Source organism: Anopheles coustani, chromosome 3 (assembly GCF_943734705.1).
Source record: "Anopheles coustani chromosome 3, idAnoCousDA_361_x.2, whole genome shotgun sequence".
NCBI lineage: Eukaryota > Metazoa > Arthropoda > Insecta > Diptera > Culicidae > Anopheles > Anopheles coustani.
The window spans coordinates 45,150,639-45,174,966 of NC_071288.1; the positions used below are offsets into that span (position 1 = coordinate 45,150,639).

At 45.0% G+C, this 24,328-nt stretch overlaps 2 protein-coding genes across 2 annotated transcripts in view; both read left to right on the top strand.

The window, feature by feature from the left end:
* The window catches only part of LOC131272158 (uncharacterized), a 188,747-nt gene that overhangs the window by 131,323 nt on the left and 33,096 nt on the right, over positions 1–24,328 (top strand). The gene's annotated exons all lie outside the window — the stretch shown is intronic.
* On the top strand, positions 10,134–11,867 carry LOC131272161 (uncharacterized). The gene is made up of 2 exons (XM_058273809.1): positions 10,134–10,280; positions 10,353–11,867. Exons 1-2 carry the CDS (start codon positions 10,134–10,136, stop codon positions 11,865–11,867), a joined length of 1,662 nt encoding a protein of 553 aa, XP_058129792.1.

Below are 24,328 nucleotides of genomic sequence, written 5' to 3' on the forward strand. Positions count from 1 at the left end.
GACAAACCCATGATGACGGCGACAAAGATCTTAACTAACAGAAACCCCTGCGGAACCGAAATCGGGCACCCGACGACGCAAATGGATTCCGTAGATGCATGGGTGTAGGGAGAGGGGGGGGGGGAGAAGATGGCATGGTTTTCCTGTTTTCCTGCCCTGGTGTCGACCAACGGGGCCTAAACCCCCGGGTGTGTTAGGGAGATCTCTTCAACAGCAAATGCGAAAGAGAAATTATTTCATAGTTCTTTTTCATGAGGGAATAGTTATGCCTTTAATATGTAGTTACGAACGTTATTTAAAAACAAATATAAAGCTTTACTACTTTTATGTTTTTACACGTCGTAAAAACAGTTTAATCTTTTGATTGTATTTATTCCTTTTTTGTATTTTCTTTTCTTTTCGCTACGTTGGCTACCACGCTGTTTTAGTACAGTTTTTACTTAAATTATTTTTGGCATACTTTAGTTATAAAATTTATAAAATTTATAATAAGTTTCCTATATCCAAGCAAAGACTACACTTTCCAAAGGATACATTTTTGTAATTACTATAGCCAATAAAGATGTAAGTTCACTACTATATTAGTATACAGTACTGAATTTGATTGCTGCTGTCACCCGCGAAATGGGTGACTTGACAGTCAACGTGTAAAATGAGGATACAACGTGTTTTAAATCGTTATTCTATCCACATTGCTTGAGATGCATAAGGTTCTTTGCTGTAAGTATTAAATGGTTGCAATACGTTTAACAGCAACCGCCCAGAAGTTAGTCAATTTTATTGCTGCAAATTTAAATCCCTCATCCACAGATTGACAAAACATGGCTCAACCTCGTTGCCTTTCGAACACGTTTCAATTTAAATACCCTTTCTGTACACGGCCACCCAAGCAGCAAACCGTGCGTTTTACGTGCGTTTTGACCTCGTCCCCAAAAACTGACCGCAAGAAACAGACACAGTAATCATCGTAATCATCATCGGCATCATCATCGGTGGTCGGCAGTTGTAGAGAGATCCGGCCATCCCTCGCCCCGGGGCCGGTGCCCGGATAAAATAATCGAAAATGAACCCATCAATTTACCGCTAAACCGCCGCCGGTCTCGGGCGTGTGTTGAATAAATTTACGATTGCGAAGCCGAAACCGCGCAAAAACATGAACCCCGGTGGCTTCAACTGCAACCGGCCCGGCGGGTAGGCTGCCAAAAGACATTACATTTATACGAGTCAAATCAAGCTCTCGTAGCAGTTCATTATATTTCCCCGAAGGAACTTTCTCAACTCCTCCTCCTTCGTTGCGGACGGAGGTTGTACGTCGTGTTTGTCGGCTAGCAAATCTTCGATCCGGGCGATTATGGCTTCCATCAGTACATTAGAGACCATTGGATCGCTGGCCAGGGAAGAGAGCGAAAGAGCGGTGGGGTTGGGGTTCTATGGGTCAACGCATCCAATGCCGTACGTTATTCCTGGCCCATTTTTAAGTCTTTCGAGCGTCGAGCACGATCTATTGAATTTTATTGCCTCAGCTCTCTGTATTTTCCCTGCGAACCCTTTCGATTCCATCTCGAATATTTGCGGAAACGGTTTGCCCGCCAGCGCCAATCATTAGTTGGTCTAAAGTTTTATTTTTATGATTTCGAAATGTTTCTAATTAATTTTGGAAAATGGTTGCACCATGAATTTATACGATCGTACAACCCAATGGGGATCATTGAAAAACAATTTGAAATATCCAATTAAACATATATCAGAAGAAACGCTTATTTGTTCGATTCTAATATATTGTTTAACAATAGCAATTGTTCCAAATTTCCGGAAGAGACCAAGTTTTTTCGGAATTCATAAATGCGATGATGAACAATCCAAATTGTATTGCCTCTATCATTTTCTCTTTTATGTTTTTATGTGTCTTCTGTTTATCTTCTTCTTATATCGACAACTTGTAGAATTTCCATATTTTTTATTCAACAAACTAATAACAAACAACGAACTAATTTACTAACTCAATTTTAACTTCATGCAGCTAATTTTACTGTTCTCACTCTTTCTCGGTATAATCAATTCACAATGATTGTTTGTTTTGCAATATTACTCAATAATAGTCTCTGGTTAACTGCTCCATTGTTTCTATGTTTTTTACTAATGCGAGGAAAAACTTCCCTTCATTAACCCCTCTTGAACTCACCTTCCCCCGTCCCACTCGACATTCCGATAATCAATAAATCAATCAAAACCGCTCGCTCCACCTACCCGAAGCAATAAACAAACACGCCGACGGGTGGACGCTACTACCACCGCTATCCATTTGAGGCAAGCTACATTAGCACACAGCCAAGCGCAACCGATGGCCGATCCTAACCGATTCGATGACCGCCGGAAGGGCCAGGACCGGTGCCGCGCTCCTTCCTGCGTGTTTTTTTTATCCACACGTGCCTGGCAGATTGTCATAATCCATCATCGTAAAAATATTGTGTAATAAACATAACCTGCTGCCACTTAATGGCCCGCCATCCACCCGGCCTCACTCTCTTTCTCTTCATCTCTCCTGCTCCCTCTCTTTCGCTCTCTGTCTTGCTCTATCTTTTGTTTTCATGGGTCAAGCGCGTACAAGGAACTAACGAACGATCGAACATCGCGTTTACCGCGCGTATGCCAGCCGTGTCCTGCTCAATTTGACGTTCGAAGTCATCGGTTGGGATGGATGCTCTCCGCCCCCTTTCCGGTTTCAGTTTGGCTTCGATTCCCGGGAGGTGCATTTTTTTCTACCCGCTTCCCATTACCTACAAATTGTGTTCGTTTAAGTGGTGTGGCTTTTTTATTCTTTGCTAGCAATCGCTACCTTCGCTATCATCATCGAGACGCGTGTTTCTTCGCAAGACGCAAGGCGGACGAAGGAAAAGCTAGTCGATCAACTGATAAGCAATGGCGGATCGTTTGTCGCAAAGGTTTGTCGAGGAAAACCTAGGAATGGTCCTGCCAACGGGCGGTTTCTTTTTATCCTCGGAGCGACAACCTTGCTCGACTAGCTGCAAGCAATAAAGGCGGATATTCTCGTGCATTTGGATTATGGTTAGCATTACGATGGGAATTGTTTTTAGTGCTCTACAAGTTTTTTACTTTTATTTCCTATTTTTCCCCCTTTATATTTGTGTGTTTCGTTACATCATTGTAGCTTGCGGATATAACAAAAACAATTATTAATCATGAACCTCCACAGAAATCCATAAACTACCACGTTGTCAATCTATGTCCAGAAGTTGTGTTTATATGTTGGATTTCTAGTTGTGGTATTGTGTGAAATATCACTTTCCTCAATACGATTAGTTAATGCCAATCATAAATCAATATTAAATCAAATATACCCATACAACCCGATAAAATGTTTGAATGTTTTTTTTTTCAGTTTAACTCAATTTTTCATAAGCGTGAGTGTGTTTTAAACAATATTATACTTGGCATGGTTTTGATTAAATGATTGTGAATACCCGGTTCTGCTTAACTCTTTCTATTGGCAAGAAACACCAGGCGCCTCCATCGTACCACGTTGCATGCACCGCAATAACGTTCAACAGTCGTTACTGGAAAGCGGATCCCAAAATAAGCATCCTTCTCGGAAAAATATGCCATCTGAAACGTGCTCAAATTCTCCAGCTCAAAACAACATCGAATACGATGGTCTTACCGTTCCGATGATTCTATTATTCTACGGAATTCGATTCCTTATTGCTGTGTTGAAAGTATCGGTGGTTCGTCGAAATAAAAAAAAAAACCCGTAGAAAGACGATGAGCATCCGATTGTTGATATATTCATGTATTCATGCTATTCAGTTCAGCAGCACGAGCCGCTTGACCCCAGCATGGATGCATTCGATGATGAATAAAATATATCGTACCGATTGCAATATTATATTAGACGTCAAATATTGACACAGCGTTTTTTCTGTCCGATTTGTGTCCGTATCTTTGACTGTAGCATGTTTAGGATGTGGAAAATTGATAGATTGAATAAGCTGAAGGCAAAGGTTATCTCGGTTCAAAAGTTTAAGCCAAGTGAAGGTGTTACGTTCTGGATGAAATAATCCTTGATTCGCCAGCTTCGTAGTGAAATAAAATTAATCATCCGCCAAATAAATTTTAAACAAACATCTATGTAATGCAACCAACCCTTTTTATTCATCTAACAATTATGTAATTCCAACAAACTACGCTCCAAACGGGGCCACGTCAAATGCACTCGAGAAGTCATCCACTTAATCAATAACTTTGCGACTGCTTCATTCCCCCCGAGCAGCTGCACGATGTCGCACGATGCAACTGCTTACACCCGCCCCGGGGACACATGGCCGTATTGTTTTCCGGCTCCGAGGAAAAGTTCTTTATTTTCGAGCCAAAGAGCCGAAACTAAACTCGCAAAGAAACTCTTTTGAAGTAATCGCACTGCACCGCTTCACCGTGGCGAAAGTTGTCCCGTACTTTCTAGCTGCGCTCGGACTCAAAACTTCAGCGCTTCAGGGAAAGACTTTCTTCTCCAGATTTTGCTACTCTGAAATGGTTGCTTTTTTATTTCTTAGCAAACTGCTAACCATCGACCACCTCACGTCTGCTGTGATCTTCCCCAGTATGGATGCAATAAACTTTAGATTAATACCATTAGCCGGATCGGTCCTGCTATAGGTTGCAACCCTGGGAAAAGGAGGGCACAAAATTATGATAAACTAAATAAAAAAGTTCCTCGTTATGAAGTTTGCCTCGTGGCACACTGTCTGAAACATGTCTTCGTTTAATTCTCTTCATCGAAACGGCAGTTTCAAGGGTAACCGAAGCTTTTTCCATCGCGTGTTGTACAGCACACTTGCAACATTTGCTGGAAACCACTGCTAGAAAACTTAATTTGAAAGTTCAACTTTTCTCAGGTAATTTTTTATATTAAGTTTAACAGTCAACTGCTATTAGCAAACACACATTGTATTTATGATTTAATTTTTAAAACATTTTGGATCTTTTTTATTTATGGACTGAAATATATCTCCCTTTCATGTCAACATTCATGCATGATAGCATCAACATTTTTTCCCCCTTTTCAGTGCTACAGCCTTCGCAAGCGGAAACGATAATTTTAATAAAGAGCCCTGTTTTGTTTTGTCGCGCAAATTTGCTATCGATTGTTTCAAGCCGGCAGAGCCCGCAGTCAGCGAAACATCGTGTTCGGACACGCGAACCAATGTTCACAATAATTACTATTTAATGAAGCGTGCACGAGGGCTTCAATGTTCGTGTCATTCCGTTCATAATTCTGCATTCCAGTGGGTTCGTAAATTATAGTTTAAAATGCGGTTCATTCCCATGTATTACGTACACTTCCTGCGCAGCCTTGCGGGAACAATCAATGTGTTCAGTTTTCATTCCTTTTTACCAAATCGCGTTCAAACTGTCGTTCAACTTCATTTTATGCGCATTCCATTGGTCATTGAAACAGTGGCAGCCTTTAATCGGAAGCATGGTCTGTGGATAAAATTTGAACGACATTATCGATGATGGACGTAGTCGATTATTCAAACGATGCTAAATGAAACATTGTTTGGTCGGTGCCGCACTCTGAACAATGAACGTTAATGAAAACCTGCTTTACGTTGTGTCTAAAGTAACAGCGAACATCGAATTTCAATAGGCCCCCAGCGCTGATAGGATCTGGACTTTGATGACCTACGGCGAGGGATTGGCAATTAAAATTAACGAGCAACGCCGATCGATTTGATTCGTTGCTAATCGTGTAGTTTTAATTTGTTACGACGGATCGATTACGAAACTGAGATTCCAATGTTATAACAATATCGACGACATGGAGAAAAAAGCAATAAAAGTTTAATTGCACATGTTTTGGAATTAATTTGTGTCAGTTTATAATCGATTTAAAATAGATTATAGTTAAATCGTTTAAGTTGTTTGCTGGGATGAATCGTAGATTAAATGTATACGCCAAGTTTTAAAGTTCCTGTTGGAATTTGCAACATTTTACTTCGTTCAAGTCAATCTCAAATAGAGTGTTTTAACTTTTGGTACCAAACTACTTGAATCTTCTGTTGCCCGAAAATTAAAGATGACAAGATAACCTCACTGACAGGTCGGAAAACATGCAATTACCATTCCGACGAGGTGGGCGGTTAGATAAGGTTGCCTGGCGAAAACTACAAATCACCTTATTACTGCTCACAGCGCCGAAACAAATGAAGAAAAAGGACCACTCCTCAGACAAATAACTGTGGTGGGCAAAGAACGCAAGCAAAAAACTCTCGGTACCCGATAGTTTGACCTTGTTTCAGCATTCTCTTCCCCTCGTCAGCCACACGAGATGGTCCGAGAACCCGCCCCCTTTGCGTCTCGTTTTTGTTTGGTTTTGTTTCATAAGGAGAAGACAACCAGATCCATTCTCATTATCCAGCGTCTTTATCGCCACAGTGTTTTTTATTTGTGCCCAAGCTGGACGATTCACTCTACGAGTCCACCAGAGAGCAGGAGAGTGGGTGATTGGGAAGAAAATCGGTTTGCCCCACCCAGGGCTTTCGCTATTCCAAAGGCGGGAATAGCAAATGAGCTGGAGACATCCCTTTTCCTTTACTTTATTTGTTTATTTGTTTGTGTGTGACCGTTTAAATGTCAAGTCGCTCATCGAAGCATGGGATGAGTACAGGATAGAAGCACGTTGAAGAAGGAATTGGAATGTAAAAAGTCCGGTCGGGTTTAGATCATCGCAAAATTTCCTCTTTAACTAGAACAGCGAAGGGTTTAAAACCACACGGAGTGTTATGAAATTCGGTATTCCCTCGCCGAGAAGCTGGATGGAGCTGCTTCTCGCAACTGTTTCGATCAGACGCCCGAGTTTCGACTTTCGGTCGTGCTTTCGGTGGACGTGGAGGTCTAGGTGCCCTCGGGGGAAATTGCATCGCGATGATGTTTTACGCCGCTGCGCCCGACATGTGGACGCAGACGAAGCACTTAAGAAGCGAGATCATTACAAACCCTCGGAGGAAGCTCCCTCCCGGGGCCGAGGTCGCTGTAAGAGAGTCGAGTCGGCGGCATATCTGCTGCGACAGACATGCCACTGTCAGCTAATTGTAGCACGAAAACTTCAGCTCCGACTGTGTATGCCCCGAGGACCTCCACATCAACACATCGTTGCAAGGCTCTTTGTTGCGGTGAATGGTGGCGGTGATAAAAGGGAACGGACGGCCACAGCTCTTTGAAACCTTACTCCCATTCCCGGGTCGCTGGTTTCCGTACCCTCTTGCACCCCCGCACACATACAGGCCACCGCTTCTCGCGTTATCTTTTACGGCGATACGATTAGTATCCCATTTTCCACTGTACGTGTTTTCTCTCCATTCTGACCTTTCCGACGCATTTCTTTTTACGAGGTTTTCAGGTCGAGGGATGAAAAGTGAATCCCTAACCATCTGACCGACCGAGCCAAGAATGATGTTGTTTCTGCAAGTAAGTGTCCCAACCCCCAACCTTGCCCATCTGGGTGGTCGTGTGTTTGTGTCTGCTGAAATCGAAGCTAGTCACCTTTTGGGAGGAATCCTTTTATCTTCGGCAACACCAGCTGGAAAACTTGGATGCTTGGCGTCCGTTCGCTTTTCGCACACGTTCGAAATACTTCACTTCACACACGTACACACATAAGCACACATACACGCACTGCAGGAAATCGATACCTGCCACCCACCGGCATACACTGGCACCGCCGGCTCTGCCCCCCCACCAAGTACCACGACTTCACCGATTTTTGGTCGATAATTGTTGAATATTTGATGCTTAATTTACTCGCGCTGCTCCGCTCTCGCTGCTTGCCACACCCTGTCGGGCGCCAACGTCGAGTCGCCCAAATCAGAGGAAAGTGATAAAAAAAAACATACACACACACACAAACACACAGCAACAAGCTAAGAAGTACACTCCACCCACAGCTCCCCTTGTGGAGGATGCGGATGGCAAATTTAATTCCTTCACTTGCTGCAGCTGCTGGCCCTTGGGTGGGCTTTTCTGGGCGCGTTGCGCATTTTTCCGGCCGCACGCCGTACTTTCACTTTCCGCCACCACGACCACCTCTCACTGTTTCAACGCCAGCCTCACCATCCCGGGAGCGGGGTGGTTTGGAAACGGAACCAATTTTCATCCACAAGATACCATGCACATTGCGCCGAACGGATGCAGTATGGTATGGACCCGAACGCCAATCAACCTGAGCCTTACTTTCAACAACACTTTCGCGCCATGCATTCATCAACCAGGTGGCCACTTTGCGCACTAATTATTCGTCACCCGTTGTTTTGTGGATGTGTATGTGTGTGGGTCTGTTCCACTCTTTGGAAAATCACTCGTCATTAACGTTTTTCGGCTGCGTTCCCCGATGCGATGCGTTTTCGGTGGAAAATTCGGTCACTGAAATTTTCCCCGCGGTGAAATACGGCCGGCACCACCTTCAACTGCTGGAAACGAATGAAATTGATTTAGATTTCATGTTTGCATTTACTTTAGGAGTTTTGCTGTGAAGTATGTTGTACTGTGTTCGTTTTTCTTAGCCCATTTCTTCTCCGGCGCAGAAAGGCTTTCGCTCTCAGGCTGCAAAAAAACCATCGTACACCGTCGCTGCTAACTATTTTGCCGTCCTCTACCCGTTCCTTTTTCAACCTAGGTTTTGATTATTTTTTCCGCGTTCTGCCTTTCGTCCTCTCATCAACGGATAAAAAACAATACTTTCACCACACGCAAGCCAATTGGCAAAGGTCTGTCAGTTTCGAACAGCTGTATACATGTGTGTGAGTGTGTGTTTGTTTTTTTTTACTTTTTTAGTATACAGTTTGCTTTTCACTGGCACTTCACGACCGTTCGACCGTTACCTCGACGAACCGCAACTGAACGTCACTGAAATCGAACTGACCGAACGCCCAGCGGTTCGTCGTGCAAACTCGTTCGCGTGCCACGGATCACCATCGGAGCAGGAGATGGGATGAGATTCGGATGGCAGGATCTTTCCGCTCCCTCTCGCGCATACAGAGAGTTTTTGCACCGCTCTGCTGCGGTGGTGATTCGAGTGAGCATGAGAAAAACTAAGCCCCGTGCCGTACATTTTCATTCGTAGTGAAAGGATCGAACGAGAAGCAAGTTTCAGTCTGCCGCTGCTGAACAGACTCACCTTAGTGAGCATGAGAAAACCTCGTTTCCGCTCATCGGTCGGTAACGCTCTCACTTGCTCGAACTTTCCTTGGGAGCACGTTAAAACTGCTCGAATTACAACAAGGATGCCGGTTCGGATGTGCGACGGTATAGCGGCGGCTCCAAACTACCACAAGCACGGAATTGTAAATGGGTGAGATTTCGGACCACCGACAGCTAGCGTTTGGCGTTGCCAAATTTATACACGTTTTTCATTGCTTACTTAGTGGGCCGCAGAAAAGATACTTGACAAAAAAGATAAAAGCAAGGCCGGAACCAAACATCGTATAGGGATAATAGAAAAAAAAAGTCAGTTCAAATAGAACTAACACATTATTAGCAATAAACTTCACTCTGGATACTATCTGAGTGTGATTAAGCACGGGATAGTAACAACAGACTGGTTTTGATCCTTGGCTGTTTTTAACTGAGGTCTAAAAAAGAATGTAGTTGATCTTTTATACTGTAAGTAAAAGAAAAAGATACTGCTAGAGAGATAACTACAATACTTATTTTAAACTTATGTACGATAACAAATTCTTAAAGTCTCACAAATGTAGAGTACAATCAAGTACTATGGTTTGTTCTGCACGTGGCTTAAAGTTTGTTTTAACAGAATTTTGTTACATCTAACATTGTGCAAAATGGGTTTCAAAGGAGTTTTTTCCTGTTTTAAAATCATTTTTACAACAATTGTTTAGCTATGTAAACAACAATTGTTTAGCTCATTTTTTGGAAATGCAGAAGCACATCCTTGTCAAAGTTTTGAGAGATTATTATTTGTCTTTAACGACGATGCAGTAAAATTACGAAAACCTTATAATTTTGCCAATGCAGTAAAATTCTATCTAAGTTGGCATAGATTTAAGCAATCTTTTCTTACGAAATAAATTCAGTGACCTTCGTTTAACTGCTCGTTGAAAATGGGACGAATATCAGCACTTTTTCAGCGGAAAAAACTAACACCGGCAAAAACGCGCCGTTTAGTGGACAAGCTGAAGACGGCCTGCGCCATCTATCTGGATCCAACCATTCGCTCACCCAACATTCAGCGCGGAAAGGCTTTAAAGGTGAGGATCGCGAGTTTTACGGATATTCCATGAGAGAGCGAGAAATAATTGCCACGCTTGACACTCTGACAGGTGTTGAGAAAGATCGTCCGTAGGTCGCCGCGTGACGTAATCCAGTACATCCCGGAACGGGACGCCATACTCGAGTGCTCGCTGGTGCTGGTGCAGAACTACGTCGCCCATATTCGGCTGCGGCCGAGCGCGTTTGGTCGCCACTTCCGGAAGCAGGAACCGTTCGCCGACGCGAAAGCCCTTTTCCAGGCCGTCATCAACCTGCTGATACCGGAGCTGCAGGACGAAGTGATCGACACCATACTGGCGTTCCTGCAGACGGAGAACCTCTGGAAGGTGGAGTTCATCTGCGTGGAAATTCTGCTGTTCGTGCTCGAGTGTCACTCACCGTCGGCGCTGGTGCTATCGAAGTTGATCGATCAGATCGAGCGGTTTCTCGGCGCGTCCGACGTCGGCCAGGTGCGCCATGTGCTTTCGGTGCTGCAGAACGTCACCGTGCCGCTGCACTGGGATATGCTCGAGTACTCGGAGCTGTCGAAGCTACTCCGGTTCTACCACAGCAGCGTCACCATCGGCACCAGCCGGAACCAGATCTACGAGCTTCGGCGGGGATTCGAGCGATGCCTCAAGAACCTCATTGCGCTGCTCTCGATGTGGGATCTGTACGGATTCTGCATCACCGTGCTGCCGCTTGCCTTCGATACGGAAATGTCGGATGAGGCACGCATCGAGTTCGGCTCCACCGTGGAGTACGCCGCGTCGAAGATATCGCTGTCCAGCCCGTCCGGTTTTACCTCCGCCTCGCTGGTGGTCGAGTATTTGCTGCAACATATTGCCTCCGAGGACGCAACCAGGTGCATTCTGGCGTGCAAAGTGCTGAGTAAGCTACTCGACCGGGGACTCAACGATCCGGGTCAGTTCCAGTCACCGAAGGTTTTTCACATCGACACGTACTATCCGATTGCGCTTGCCACCGATGTTGCAACCCTACGCCGGCTGTTCGTAGCGCATCGCGTCCTTCTCGAGAAGGTCCTCCTGCAAGCGTTCGATCGCCACAGTCATCATCAGATGCACCTCGAAGTGTTCTACCAGCTAGTCTGTACGCTTCTCGTCGAAATACCCGGTGGGTTCACGGATGCCGCCGTAATATGTCTGCTGCTACAAGTCCAGAAACGTTTTCAATGCGTTCCAAATGAGCCACTGAAGGAGTCAACCAGCCTTCCGGAGTCGTCCAACCGTATACATGCCACCATCATGGCGGTGATGACACTGATCAGCTGGATCGAGCGCACCGGCTCGCTGAACGCGTACGTCACGCGCATCCTCAAGGCACGCTACGACACCGCCCCGCACCTGAATCCGCCCCTTCGGGAGAGGTACACGTACGCCCCTCATCACGTTTCCTGGTACGAGAAGGACCTCTTCTTCGACACGCTCGAGATACGCTTCGGACTGTGGAAGTGTTTCCGTATCGGGGAGCCAAAGATGCCCCGGCCGCTTCGGAAGCGCACAAACTCCAACACCAGCAGACGTGGCAGGCTTAGCGGAACTTTAAACCTGATCGCCGGCATTTGAAATACGCATCGAGCAGATTCTAGAAGCACCTACCTTCTTCGACTACCTTTTACCGAACCACATTGCATCGCAAAGTAGGTCGCAACATGATATTTTTATAGCTTCGTATATTCATTTTTTAACAACACCGAGCTCTCGTGTGCCCAATGAACATTGATCCGGCGGCGAGCGAGTGAATATAAAGAATCAAAACATTGGCCACGCGAACGATGACAGGCATTATTGAGTGACGAAAAATAAACCTTCGCCTTCGAGCGGACTGTCCAAAAGCGGTAAGCTGCTTTCGTTGTACCGAAAGCTGGACCCACCCATTAGACCGTTGCTCGGGAACAATCATAAAAGAGAGATTAAAAGCCACCGCCATCACCACAACGAAGCAAGCGGAAAAAAGCGACTCGATGAAGAACTAAAAACCGTCCAGAAATAACAACTCCACGTGGCTGCAATCGTAAAATAAAAAAACAAATGAAATTCGCTGAAACCCGGATCCCGTATTCAGTTCATATTATTTCACCACTTTTATCTAATGCACAAATCAATTGAGTCGACAGTCTTGGAATGTGGAAATAAGCACGACACATCGTGTTCACGTGCCCAATTCATCCTATCGGCGAATCGGTTTAATAATTTAAAATAATATCTCTCTTATCAAAAAGCGACCTCTTGGAACGATGGCTAGGAGCAACCCTGGCGAGCCGCGCGGTCCGTTTAATAATTCACATTAATATGATACGAAACGATACTTTATCGGCGATTCTGCTCCTTGCATTGTTGATCGATGGTTTCGACCGTACTTTGAAGGAGCTTGAAGAAAGAAAACCCATTCACGTTTGGCCTTGTTTTATGTAACTCACTCGCCTATGCTTTTACTACCGCTCTCGGTTGCATCTTCCGTGCGAACTGAAGGACTTTAACTGCTTCTTCTTGAGGAAAAAGCAACGCCTTGGTGTGCATGCAGCTCCCAAATGGCCACGTTTGATTTCTCCATTTCACGAACGAAAGTTGCTGAACGTGGCCGAACGGAACTCACTGATGGCATGATGTTTGATTTGCAGCAGTAACGAGCACCGATCCGGGGGCGTCAAACGATGTGGGCTGTGAAATGAGTTTCCCGGAAACGGGAGCCCGTGGTATAGGGGAACCGCTTTTTGTCGGGTTGTAGTCTCGTTTTGGGTAGCGTCCTGCCAGTGGCCGGCGATCGCAAGGAACGAGACGGATGTGACGTGCACACTGCAATGAACATAAATCAATCAGTGTATGAATATTTTAGAATGCATTCAACGGGTCGAACGGATGAACGATCCAGTTCCGACGAGGCTACTTGGTTGGGCGAAGGAAGACGGGCGAGGAGAAGGGAAAACTTTGTTTTTTCTTCCTACTTCCTTACCACTCTCTCTCTCTCTCTCTCCATCCGGGTAAGTGTCCCTCTGTACGTACGCCTCACGAACCCACACATATCGTTTTACGGTGGTCGGCCGGTTGGATTGGTCGCATTTGCATACGGAAAGAAGTTATTTTTGCCACACATTACTGGCGCTTGCGACGGCGCAGGGTACGGAGGTGCGTGAAAGAAAATCAACCCGACAACGATGGCAACTAATTGGCACTTGTGCGGTAGCCCTCCGGTGTTGCATTACTAATAAACGTGGGTACTCAAATAAAATCACTTTCAACAAACCTGTTCACACATCCGTTGATACTGTTGTTTCGCTGGAGTTATGTCACGATGAAACTTCTGCCGCAATTGGTGTAAATTATTAAACCGTTTTTCTATTGCAAGAAGAACTCAACTCCTTCCGATGGGATATGTTATTTAAAGCGCCTCCACTCAGTCTTTCAACCATGATTAAAGACAGGTATCTTTATCAAATGCATGGACAGCTAAAAGCACCATATTTGTTGTATTACTATCAGAACTCTGATATAAAATATGAAGCGTGCATGTAGTATCCGAGGTACAGCCCTGATTCATTCAGCCAAGTGTTAATTCTTATACTAGACAAATTAAAGCTCCAGGTAATACTTCGATTTTGCATCGGGACAACAATGCTCGTGCTGCAATATTCTAAAATACATTGCATGTATGTTTTTTTTTAATTACGGATGCAATTAATTTATTCAATTTCTTACATTTTCCACCTCGGAGGCCATTTTTAGCCGTTAAAGGTAAAATGCAGCGGCTAAATATATCGTGGCACGCAAAAATAACCATCAGCCGGGCTCGGGCAGTTAATGGACGCCGGCAGGACGTCTTGTGTAATATCGATTTTCCAATCATTGACGCAACGCGGGAACCGTTCCCTCCTCCACCATCCCAGCCGGGGTTGTCCCTAGGCGTTATGCCGCACGGCCCAACCGCAGGACACGGTCGGTTTCCGGCTTCTCCCGGTGGGAACTGCAGCAAACCGTTATCACCCACCCCCCCCCCCCCACCGCACGATTGATGGAAAAGCCCGCGCCCGGTTCCGACCGTGTGCACGCTGCTGATCAATTCACGTAACAACCATACCATTACGCCTCTGCAGGCTGTGGTTCACCGTACGGATCGTGGCTGTTCCGTTGCAACGGGCCTGTGTTTAACTGTGTGTGTGTTTGTGGGCGTTTGGTTAACTTCAACCCCCCGGTTCGATTCGGAGTCCCAGGTGATTCCATTTCATTTTTGACTTGCCGTTTCTTCCACAAAGAGTAATCGCCTCGTCGACGTTCGGTAACGTTACGGGCCGTTTGCATGTGCCTTTGCCCGATCCTATTTGCTTTTGCATATTGTACATTGCATCGATTTTAAACGAAACGGAAAAGGCAACGACCAACTGCACTTCTATGTTGTTTCATGTTGCGCTGCCTTCCCCCTCCTGTACCGGCGAGGGTAAACAAGAAAAATGCACGCAAAATTCACATCCACAGTCGTTTTTCCGAGGTGCACGTGGGGTAGGAAGTTGTTTTCCATCGTTTCCATTGACCGTCCGCTTCCGGGACCAGGCGTACCATAAAAGCCAACCCTATTGCTTTCCCACTCCCAAGGTGTGGGACGAGGCAGATCGTGTGAAAAAACCACATTTCCGCAACCGTTACTCATTTTGATTTCTCTTCCTGTGTGTACGCCTGTGTTTTTTTGTGCTGCTTGTACCTTCACCCGATCACGCTCGATGTGGGTTGTCGGTTTGTTTTTCCTGTTGGCACCTACCTGCAGTCCGGCATTGATCTACCATCCGTTGGCTGCGGCATACTTGGCTGCGTTATTTGCGATCGTTTATCATTGTGTCCACACCTAAATTCTCGTACCAGTCGATTTTTGGGGCGACGACGCAGCGCCGAAAAACCACAGAAAACTGCATTCCGCCACACGGCGCACGGTGGAAATAGCATTTATAGGGGCATTAATAAAATGCGCCCGAGATGCTAATTAAATCGTTAAACTCGGTCAAACAAAGCGGAGGGATGGATCCCGACACTTCGGACGAGGTGGCTAAACAGGTTCACTGGCTTTCGGGCGGCTTGGCTGGTTGTTGTGTACCCTAGCCTCTCTCTCTTTCTCTCCCTCTCTCTCTCTCTCTCTGTGTCAGTCAAACCTCGGTGCGCACGGGTGTGCAGCTAAATCCGTTCCCATCCCGCCCCGCGGCGTCTGAATGCGGTTGCGGTCATTGTGCCGGCGGGTGACGGGTTTTTAAAGGGACTTTCGAAATTTCAGTTATAAATAAGAGCTCGTAAATAAACCGGCGAGCGATGATGCGGATTAGATTGTTCCTCCGACAGCACTAGCTGTTGTTCGGTGGTCTTTTGCTTGTGATTACTTGCCACACCGTGTCCGTTGTATGCCGCCGATGCAACGTTGGCGGACAATAAACTAAATCATTGAGTAACATCATCACTAGTGCTTCGCAAAGGTCGAACTGAAAAAAATGGTGTCAAACGGACGATTTTAGTGTGTAAATCTAACTTATTTATCGATAGCAATACGACTTGAACGCTTCGGTAAAGAGATTCAAGCAGTAGAATTCGTATACAAAAATCACATAGAAAACGAATCAACTACTATGGCACTTTTTAAATGACTGATTCCTGTTTAAAAATATTTATTTTATGTTTTATTCGTTCACAATTTCTATCAATTATTATATTGATTTGATTATCTTGTTTAAAGCTATGGTGTCATTAAAGAAAAAAATATTTATTTCACTAGAATAATCGAATAGAGGCTATAGTATTTCCTAAATTACTAAAATAGCGCAATAGATACGGAACAGTAGAAATTAAATCTGGTAATTATTTTGTTTTCACAATATCTCAGTTGAAGTTGAACATAAAATTGTTTGTTTAAGCCACTTCTAGATTCAGGATTAGTTTTCATTATTATCATGGATGAAAACCAATAGTAAGGTTCATGACGTCGCTTTTACGTTGATTTGACGGGATTTCGTTCGAAGAATCGCGTAATGGATTAAAGGAAGAAAAAAAAGACAGGTTTGATTAAAACCACCAAAACAATCGATTCCCAACTGGCGTGAATGGTACAGACGATCCAACAATAAGTCCGGGATCAGTCAGGGAAAATTACTGAGATGCATTTGTGGATGTGTCCGACCACAAAACAACAGGTCCCCAACTCCGACATCCCCCCGCCAACTCGCCAGTCCATCCACCGGGTTGTGGGGTCTGGACGTCCGGAGCGATGGAAAAACCCCCGTGTCGAAGAAACATGGCTGCAAGCTGCTGCCCCCGCTGTGATCGTAATTAAGCTCGGTGTAAATATTTACCGGTTCGAGATTTTAGTGGCTTATCCCGGGGGATTGCGCTTTCGGATTCGTTTTCGTACCGGTTTACCCGAACCGCCGAACAATCAGCGGCACCAACCCCAAGCAGGCGCCTCCCCCAGCCCTCTACCCAGGACGGTACATACGGTCTTCAGTACGTGTAACGGTGATCCGACGGGAAGTCAATCGCAAATGTCCGAGCAATGGCGAGCGAGAGGGCGCTGACCAGCCAGTGAAAACTATACGCAAAGGAAAACCAACCCCACAAACCCAGCGCCATCCAGCACGGCGTGAGGTGCTGCAGGGGTTTTTCTTCTTTACTTTTGTTGCTCTATTTTTCACCCCTCCTCTTTCGAGCTCACACTGATTGCACACGAACACGACCGCGTTCTGTGCACATCAAACTAACCAGAGCAAAGCGCAAACAAGCGAGTGGAAAAAAGAGTGTGTTCCCATAACAACGACGATCGACTGAGACGCAAGAAAAAAAGAGAGAAAGAAAGAGACGGGCAACCATGGCATAAGAGAAGTCGTTGAAATGTAAGCGTATCCGTCCATCGAGGTTTTACTACACCTTCAGCCAATTTACACTTTGTTGGTCAACGGGTTTATCGGTGGGAACGCGTGGAAAAACATCTAGAAAAGTGAAGAAAAACAAATACAAAACACAACGTCCACCCCGCGTTGCGTTGGCTTTATTTTAATTTAACTTTTTTTAACGTTCCTCCCGGACGCTCCAACGTTGTCTAATTTGTGTGCGGTTTCGGGGATCGGTTCACCACCGCGTTATCCCTCGTCAGTTCTTCCAGCACGCTCTTCAATACTGTCATAACAACAAATTGTAAATTAATTCAACCGACCCGCCCACCATCATCAACCTCCCCCAAACGCTCCGCGGTCGGTTAAGTAGGCAAAAATTGAGCATGACAAAGTTTCTGCACGCCCGTGAATCGTTTTCGCATCATTCGCCAGCGTCGAGCGATGATTTCGGTGATTTCTTAGCACTGTTTTTGTTTCTTTCTCGAATACACACACGCACACGCACTGGCACTCGATGGGCGCAAACCATTCACCATCGCAGATGAAGTTGAAAACATTTTCATGAATGTTTCGATTCTCTCGCCTCCCCACACGCGCCCAATGGAGACGCCTGGTGGCGTGTGATTGTATTTCGCGTTTAATCTTCCTTCCTCGAGATTCCCTTGTTTTCTTTCTCGGCTCGCTTGTTTAACCAGCTTCCCAACTCTTGCCAAATCGATGATGGCCATCGCTCTTCGACACGGCGTAGTTTGGGTGTGGAAAAGTGGGGGCTGAGAGTAAACCTAAATAAAAAAATGAACCCCATCCAACCGTTTCCCGGCGCATCGCGAACGTGTCAATAAATCAATCGGGAAAACGAGACGAAAACTCCACCGGAGCGCGTTTTACTGCGGCACGGTTGGGGGCTTCCACCGTCAGGTGGAAAATGGATCAATATAAACACACGGTTACAGACACACACACGCACGCGCACACACACACACACACACACACTTGCCCATGGTATCGGTAAACTGCGCGTCGCAGGTGTTGTTTAGATTGGTTCTTCCAACGCGCGGCCCAGTAACGACTTTTCCGACCGACTTCGGTAGACGAATTTGATGGGCTTTCGATTAATGAACAAGACAACAAACATAATATCATGTTTCTGCCCTTGGGCAAGGTTCTTCCTACACTGAGACGCGGTCGGTAGATATTTAAATAGTATTTTAATATACATACACCGTGAGGAAAATACGGCATCAGCTTGTAATATTTCATTCTGTTATAGTAATAATACGAACAACTCGCTATCTTCTATCCAGCAAAATGTTCCGTTAAAAATTTGATATTTTGAAAATGTTTGATGCTGTCAAACTAACTTTTAAAGATTCTATAAAAAAACAAAATGCAGAAAAAGAAAGAAATCTGTTTTCAAGCTTCAATAACGAGCACTCAAAATATTTCCCTCACTTACGTTATAATTATGTTTAGTATGATTTGCAAAATAAAGTCTGACCATAAGTAAATTGAACCAAGGAAAGCGCGCTACTGTGGCGCTTCTAGTGGCGTCAGCCGAAAACTAATATTTTTAATAGTATTGGTAAATAGTAACAATGAAGTTGTGAAAGTTTCAGACCTGTACTATTGTTTTTTGCTAAATGCCGTATAATGGAAATTGATCGACCAAAAATAGCTCCGCACAAAATACTATAGCACCTAGGCAACAGACCAAATTGAATAGACCGGGAACCCATTAAAAGAAAAAACAAAAAAATGACAAGTATTTTTCTTTTGTACAGTTTTACATAAGGTTTGTTATAAAAATAGGTTTTTACTATTTACGTGTTCCCTGTTCTTATAAATTTACGTATTTTGTTTTTGGTTCTTGCATTAACGCCCGTATCGTGGAAGGGGACACCGTTTTCGCAACCTCCGTTCACTTCCTCTTCCCAAGAACATCTCTAACTGTTCCAACACTTCGTCTAAAATGAAGTTTTCTGATTACACAGAATTTTTCAATAAGGCGAAACTCTGGGAAATTTGGTTTTGGTACCAAGTGGATCTTATTGGCCCAGTACCACTCCAAGACAATTTTGGAATAATGGCAGGTCGAAAAATCAGCAAAACAAAGCACGTGAATTTATAAGAACAGGGAACACGTAAATAGTAAAAACCTATTTTTATAACAAACCTTATGTAAAACTGTACAAAGGAAAAATACTTGATATTTTTTTTTCCTTTTTTATGGATTCCAGGCTTTGTCAATCTGTCCACCGGCGCTCCAGTGATTTGTGCGGAGCTATTTTTGGTCGATCAATTTCCATTATACGGCATTTAGCGAAAAACAATAGTACAGGTCTGAAACTTTCACAACTTCATTGTTACTATTTACTAATACTATTAAAAATATTAGTTTTCTCCTGACGCCGCTAGAGGCGCCAGAGTAGCGCGCTTTCCTTGGTTCAATTTACTTATGGTCAGACTTTAATTAAATTCAACATATCGACTAATTAATTCTACACAGACAATGACATCGATATATTTTAACAACTAGAAGGATTCAACATTGTTTGAAAATCATCCATGTTCTCTTTTTGCCTATTTCATCGTTTCTTCCTATTCATTCCGTATTATTTTTATCGAAGAACTAACATATTACTGTAACCGCATGTTTTTCACAACCCTTTCAAGAGCAAATGTGTTGATCTTTCCTTTCGAAACCGTCTCGAAATGTCGGTTGATGTTATTAGAACGAACCATCGTAAGGATTTGCATCCCTAATCCATCGGTTCGCTACAGAAGGCTCCTCCCAAAACAACCCTTTTCGCCCTGTTGTTTCCCGTTTCGACACACATGAACGGTTCAAGTAACAGCTACTGTCCTGTCCATATGCTAGCCCTAGTGCACGTCGTGATCGGTCGTCATAGCGGTGCAGTCGAGGCAAGGCTCATCGTCGCATTCCGGTGGCCCAATTTGCCTACCTCGGGACAATCTGGCACCGCCAGGCTTGTTTGAGTGGAAGAGCTATTGGGGACAGAAGGCTGGAACGAAATGAGCTTTCCCGTACGTCGTAGTTTTGTTTATTTTGGGTATGTTTGTGTGTATGTGTGTGTGTGTCCGTGATGGTGTGGTGTGCACTTGATTTGATTTGCCCATAACTCTGGCCTCGACATCCCGGATCCGGAGATGCGGCCATGGAGATAACATGACAAGTGTTTTATATTTGGTTTTCATCACCGTCGCCCGCAACCTTCGCCTTCTCCAGAGGTTTCTCCAGGACACGACCAAACGCTGGCCAAACGGACAAAACATCCTATGGCAGTACGCGCAGTCGGACGTGAAATTGAAACCATTTTTGCCGTTCTTAACCGGCTGGTTCTGTTTATACAAAGCCTACGTCTATTCTTTTCTCCCTTTTCTCGCCCAGTATCTACGCTTTATCCCTGCCTTTTCTTGCATGATTCGTTTTGCTTTGCGCTATGGCGAACTTTTTATGCTATCAGGATATTTGACTAGCTGAAGCAAGGACATGACCGATACCGTTGCATCCAGCTACAATTTGTTTTATCTTATTCGCTAACTAGCTTACGAAACTCATAGAAAAACCCTCGAAGCCGAAGTTTTTCCCGGCCCCGAAACGCAGCGGGTAAAACACACACACACCCCATTTTTACCCGTTGAGTTTAATTTCCGAACAACCCGCGGCCGATGCTCAAGATCGTCGGCTGGAGCTGGAGATGAGATGGAAGGTAGTAGCCAAAACGACCTTCCAACAAACATCTCCCATCCATCTGTACGAGTTTATTTTCCGTTTCTCAAACGGTGAAAAACACGAAAAGCAAACTAGAGAAATGATAAACATGCAGTGAGAGCGAGAAAAGAGAGAGTGGGGTCTCTCTTGCTGACTGTAGCGTACAAATGCAGGGGAGTGGGAGATAATGGGAGCAACATCTTAACACTTTTCAAACGCATCGCGAGTGGAGGGAGAAGTCTAGTCGACTCGGAAAACAGCTGTTTCCTCGCCGAAGCGCCGGTTTCCTTTGATGCTTGACGTCTTACGGCTAGCTTTTCACCGATAGAAAAACCCCGTTCGAGTGAGTAGTGAGAGAGAGAGAGAAAGAGAGTAAGAGAGCTGCCAAACGTGAATTGGAGAGTTTTTCCTAGAACCACTACACAGAAGGAGAGAGAGAGAGAGAACAACGCGGATGACATATCCCATAATGTTGTCTACTACGGAACAAATGTCGCGCAGGGTTGGGTTTCTATTTCCTAACCCATCGCACACAGGCACATAAACACACACACACACGGACACGCACATACACAGTTTATGATGGATGCGAGTTCGAATTTCATGGCCAAGGCCTTGCGAGATTTGGTAGCAGCCTCTTGTACGTTTATTGATCGGTAGCATCGGAAGCCAACGATGAAACTCGAGGCGCGAGCTCCAATGTCTCTTGACGCACAGTGCGGTCCATCCGTTGGTAGAATTCTATTTTTCCACACCGGTGGATACGGAGGACAATTTCTCTCCTGCTCAAGCAACAGGTGGTTGTGTGACGGTGATGGTTCAAACAGAGGAAAAGTACATTTTCCAGAAATCCAGCTCGTGGAAAAATTAAAGCCACACAAGTGCGTACAGTACATACTTTTTTGGACGCTCATTACATTAGCTGCTAAGTGAGGGAGATAACCATTTTATTCCTCATTTAAAAGTTTACACTTTAAATAAACTCACCATCAAAACGCGAATGTGTACAGATTTTCACTTCGCCAGGTCAAATTTGGTGGACGGTGCAATCAATTACAGCATGTCGAATGATGGTGATTCGTTTATGACTTCATCCGGGACATCACAATGAATTGGTTTATGGACTCCCCGAGCTGCCCGGTTCACCGGTACTAATCTGTGTTTTTGTATGCATGTGTGTGTGATCTTTAGGACTGGAAAGGAAATGGCTTCAATAACACTGTTACTCTATTGCCAGCATCCCGTAAAATGAAACAACATTCCCAAACTCATCAATAGTACCTGCCAGAAAAGAGGGGCCAGTTGTTGGCTTCCGTGCCGGTGTTGGTGCGTTTGTGTGTGTGTGTGTGTGTGTTGTGTGCCGCGCGTTTGCTGGATGGCTCATAAAAATGATGTAGGTCAAACACCAAGCGGCCCGAACCAATTACTTTAATGAACCATAAAAGCTTGGCCCTTAGGAGATTCATAAAAGGTCCGCGTTTCGCCCGCAAAACCTCTGCGGTTCGAGCGTCGGCGCGATTTGTAGTTTCCGTGGTGTTGGGTTTTCTTTTCTTTCATTTTGTAAGGAATTTTGAACACCACCCGTACCATGCTTTGGAGTGCGGCGAGGGGCTTGAAGGAAATGAAAAAATAATATTGTAATAAAATACAGCTGCGAAGAATGCAGGCGTGTGCAAACTTGGCAGACAAGCTTATTACATACACACACACACACAAACCCATTAACATATCCTTGCATCTCGGATCGTTTGGCACAGCATTGGCTCTAGGACACGCGAAATCGAATGAAGTTTCTCCACCACCACATTCAATCCCTTCTTTTGGTTTGCTATTAGCGCTTACCATCGAAGTTTCCGAATGTTCATTCGCAACAGAAATCCGGGATGGGATCATTTCCATTTCCACCAGGCAACGAAAGCATACCCAGCGCCAACGAAAAAAAACTCCCCTAACGTAAGGCGCTGGTCAAGAATCGGTTCCCGGAACCCGACCATCGCCTGCCCTTGAAGGACGTCGTGTCCTTATTTTATTTATGGCCCTAATTCATCGCCTCGTTCAGCTGATTCGAAGCCGTTCGACTTTGGTGCTCCCTGCGCCGGGGGAGGGGGTGGGAAGAAAATCTGGCATCTTTTTCCAACTCCCCCCGCGCCGTTCCAGGAACGGCACATGCTTACGCGTACACAAACAAACGCCACGGGAATGGAAGGGATAAGCAGGGAACTCCTCCGTCCTTCGGAATCGCCTTCGCTGACGGTGGGAACGATAATGGGCGGTTTATTTATAGTTGCTGCTGCTCGTAGCCACCCGATCCGCACTTCCGGCCGACTCGGGAAATCTTTTCTGGAGCACCACTTTGGCCAGGGAAAGAGTTTCGTGAAGGAACTACTCCTCAAGACGCGTGAGAACAGATCGCCAGTGAATAATCGTTTGAAGAACAAAAAACCAAACACACACGCGCACACACACATTCTCATCTACACACACCTACCCACACACCTATCAAGGCCCAACCTGTTATGCAGTAATGGGGGATTGATTTCCTTCAGTCAATTTCCTTCGATGATACTATTTTGGGAACGAGCAGCTCCCGGAAACAACACGGAAGGACCTTTCGTGGTGAATCCTATTTGTAAATGAATACGTTATGGGATTGATTTTGACCGGCGGAGGTCCGGCTGGGGTGGATGCTCGGAACCGGGAGCTTTGTTTGTTTTGGCTCGGTCACATTAATTTATTTTTAAACGCTTTCCCTATTGCCTATTAATTTGGACCGAGGTTTATGTTTGTTAAAAAAGCTGAAATATTAATAAAGGACGGGCAGCATGTGTCTTGGCAAGCACTGGGCTGTTCACAGTCCAATTCAAATTCGTTTGCACCAAAGCTGTGCAGGATTATTAGTTCGGCTAAAAATAAACCCGTCGTTCATCCTAAGTTTTGATTATCCTTAGTTTCCTCCTGGAAATCGAGGCATTTAGATATAGTTTACTTTATCGACTGTATTTTTACTGCTCCCTCCCATTTATAATTCATTCGAAAATGCACTTGCTGGTGATAAAATGAAATGAATACACGGATTTCAAATCATCAGCATTTACTGGGCGTATTGTTTCAGACATGCAAATGGAGCGTGTGCTTTACATCTCTCCAGAAGCCACAAGCCACGCTTCGATTACGAGTTCAAGAGACCAAACCGGCCGTTCCTAAAAACAACAGCTCCCGAGCGCTGGCATCGGTCGAAAGTATCCTTGAATCGGGTGCATCCTTGAACTTGCAGCTGCAGCGAGTTTGAGCGAATGCCAAAAAATCCGACACCAGTGTTTTCCAGTTGCACGCTTGAATTAGAAAGCGCGTTCGAGCGGTTTTGGCTCCGCCAGATATATCTCGTGAGCTGCATCGCCCGACCCTACGAATGGACGTAACGGTGTGGAGTTTGCGAG

Excerpts from the sequence above, each read along its gene's own strand:
- LOC131272161 (XM_058273809.1), top strand. The coding sequence starts at position 10,134 with ATGGGACGAATATCAGCACTTTTTCAGCGGAAAAAACTAACACCGGCA. Across the intron at positions 10,281-10,352 it reads AGCGCGGAAAGGCTTTAAAG|GTGTTGAGAAAGATCGTCCG; the intron begins GTGAGGATCGCG and ends ACACTCTGACAG.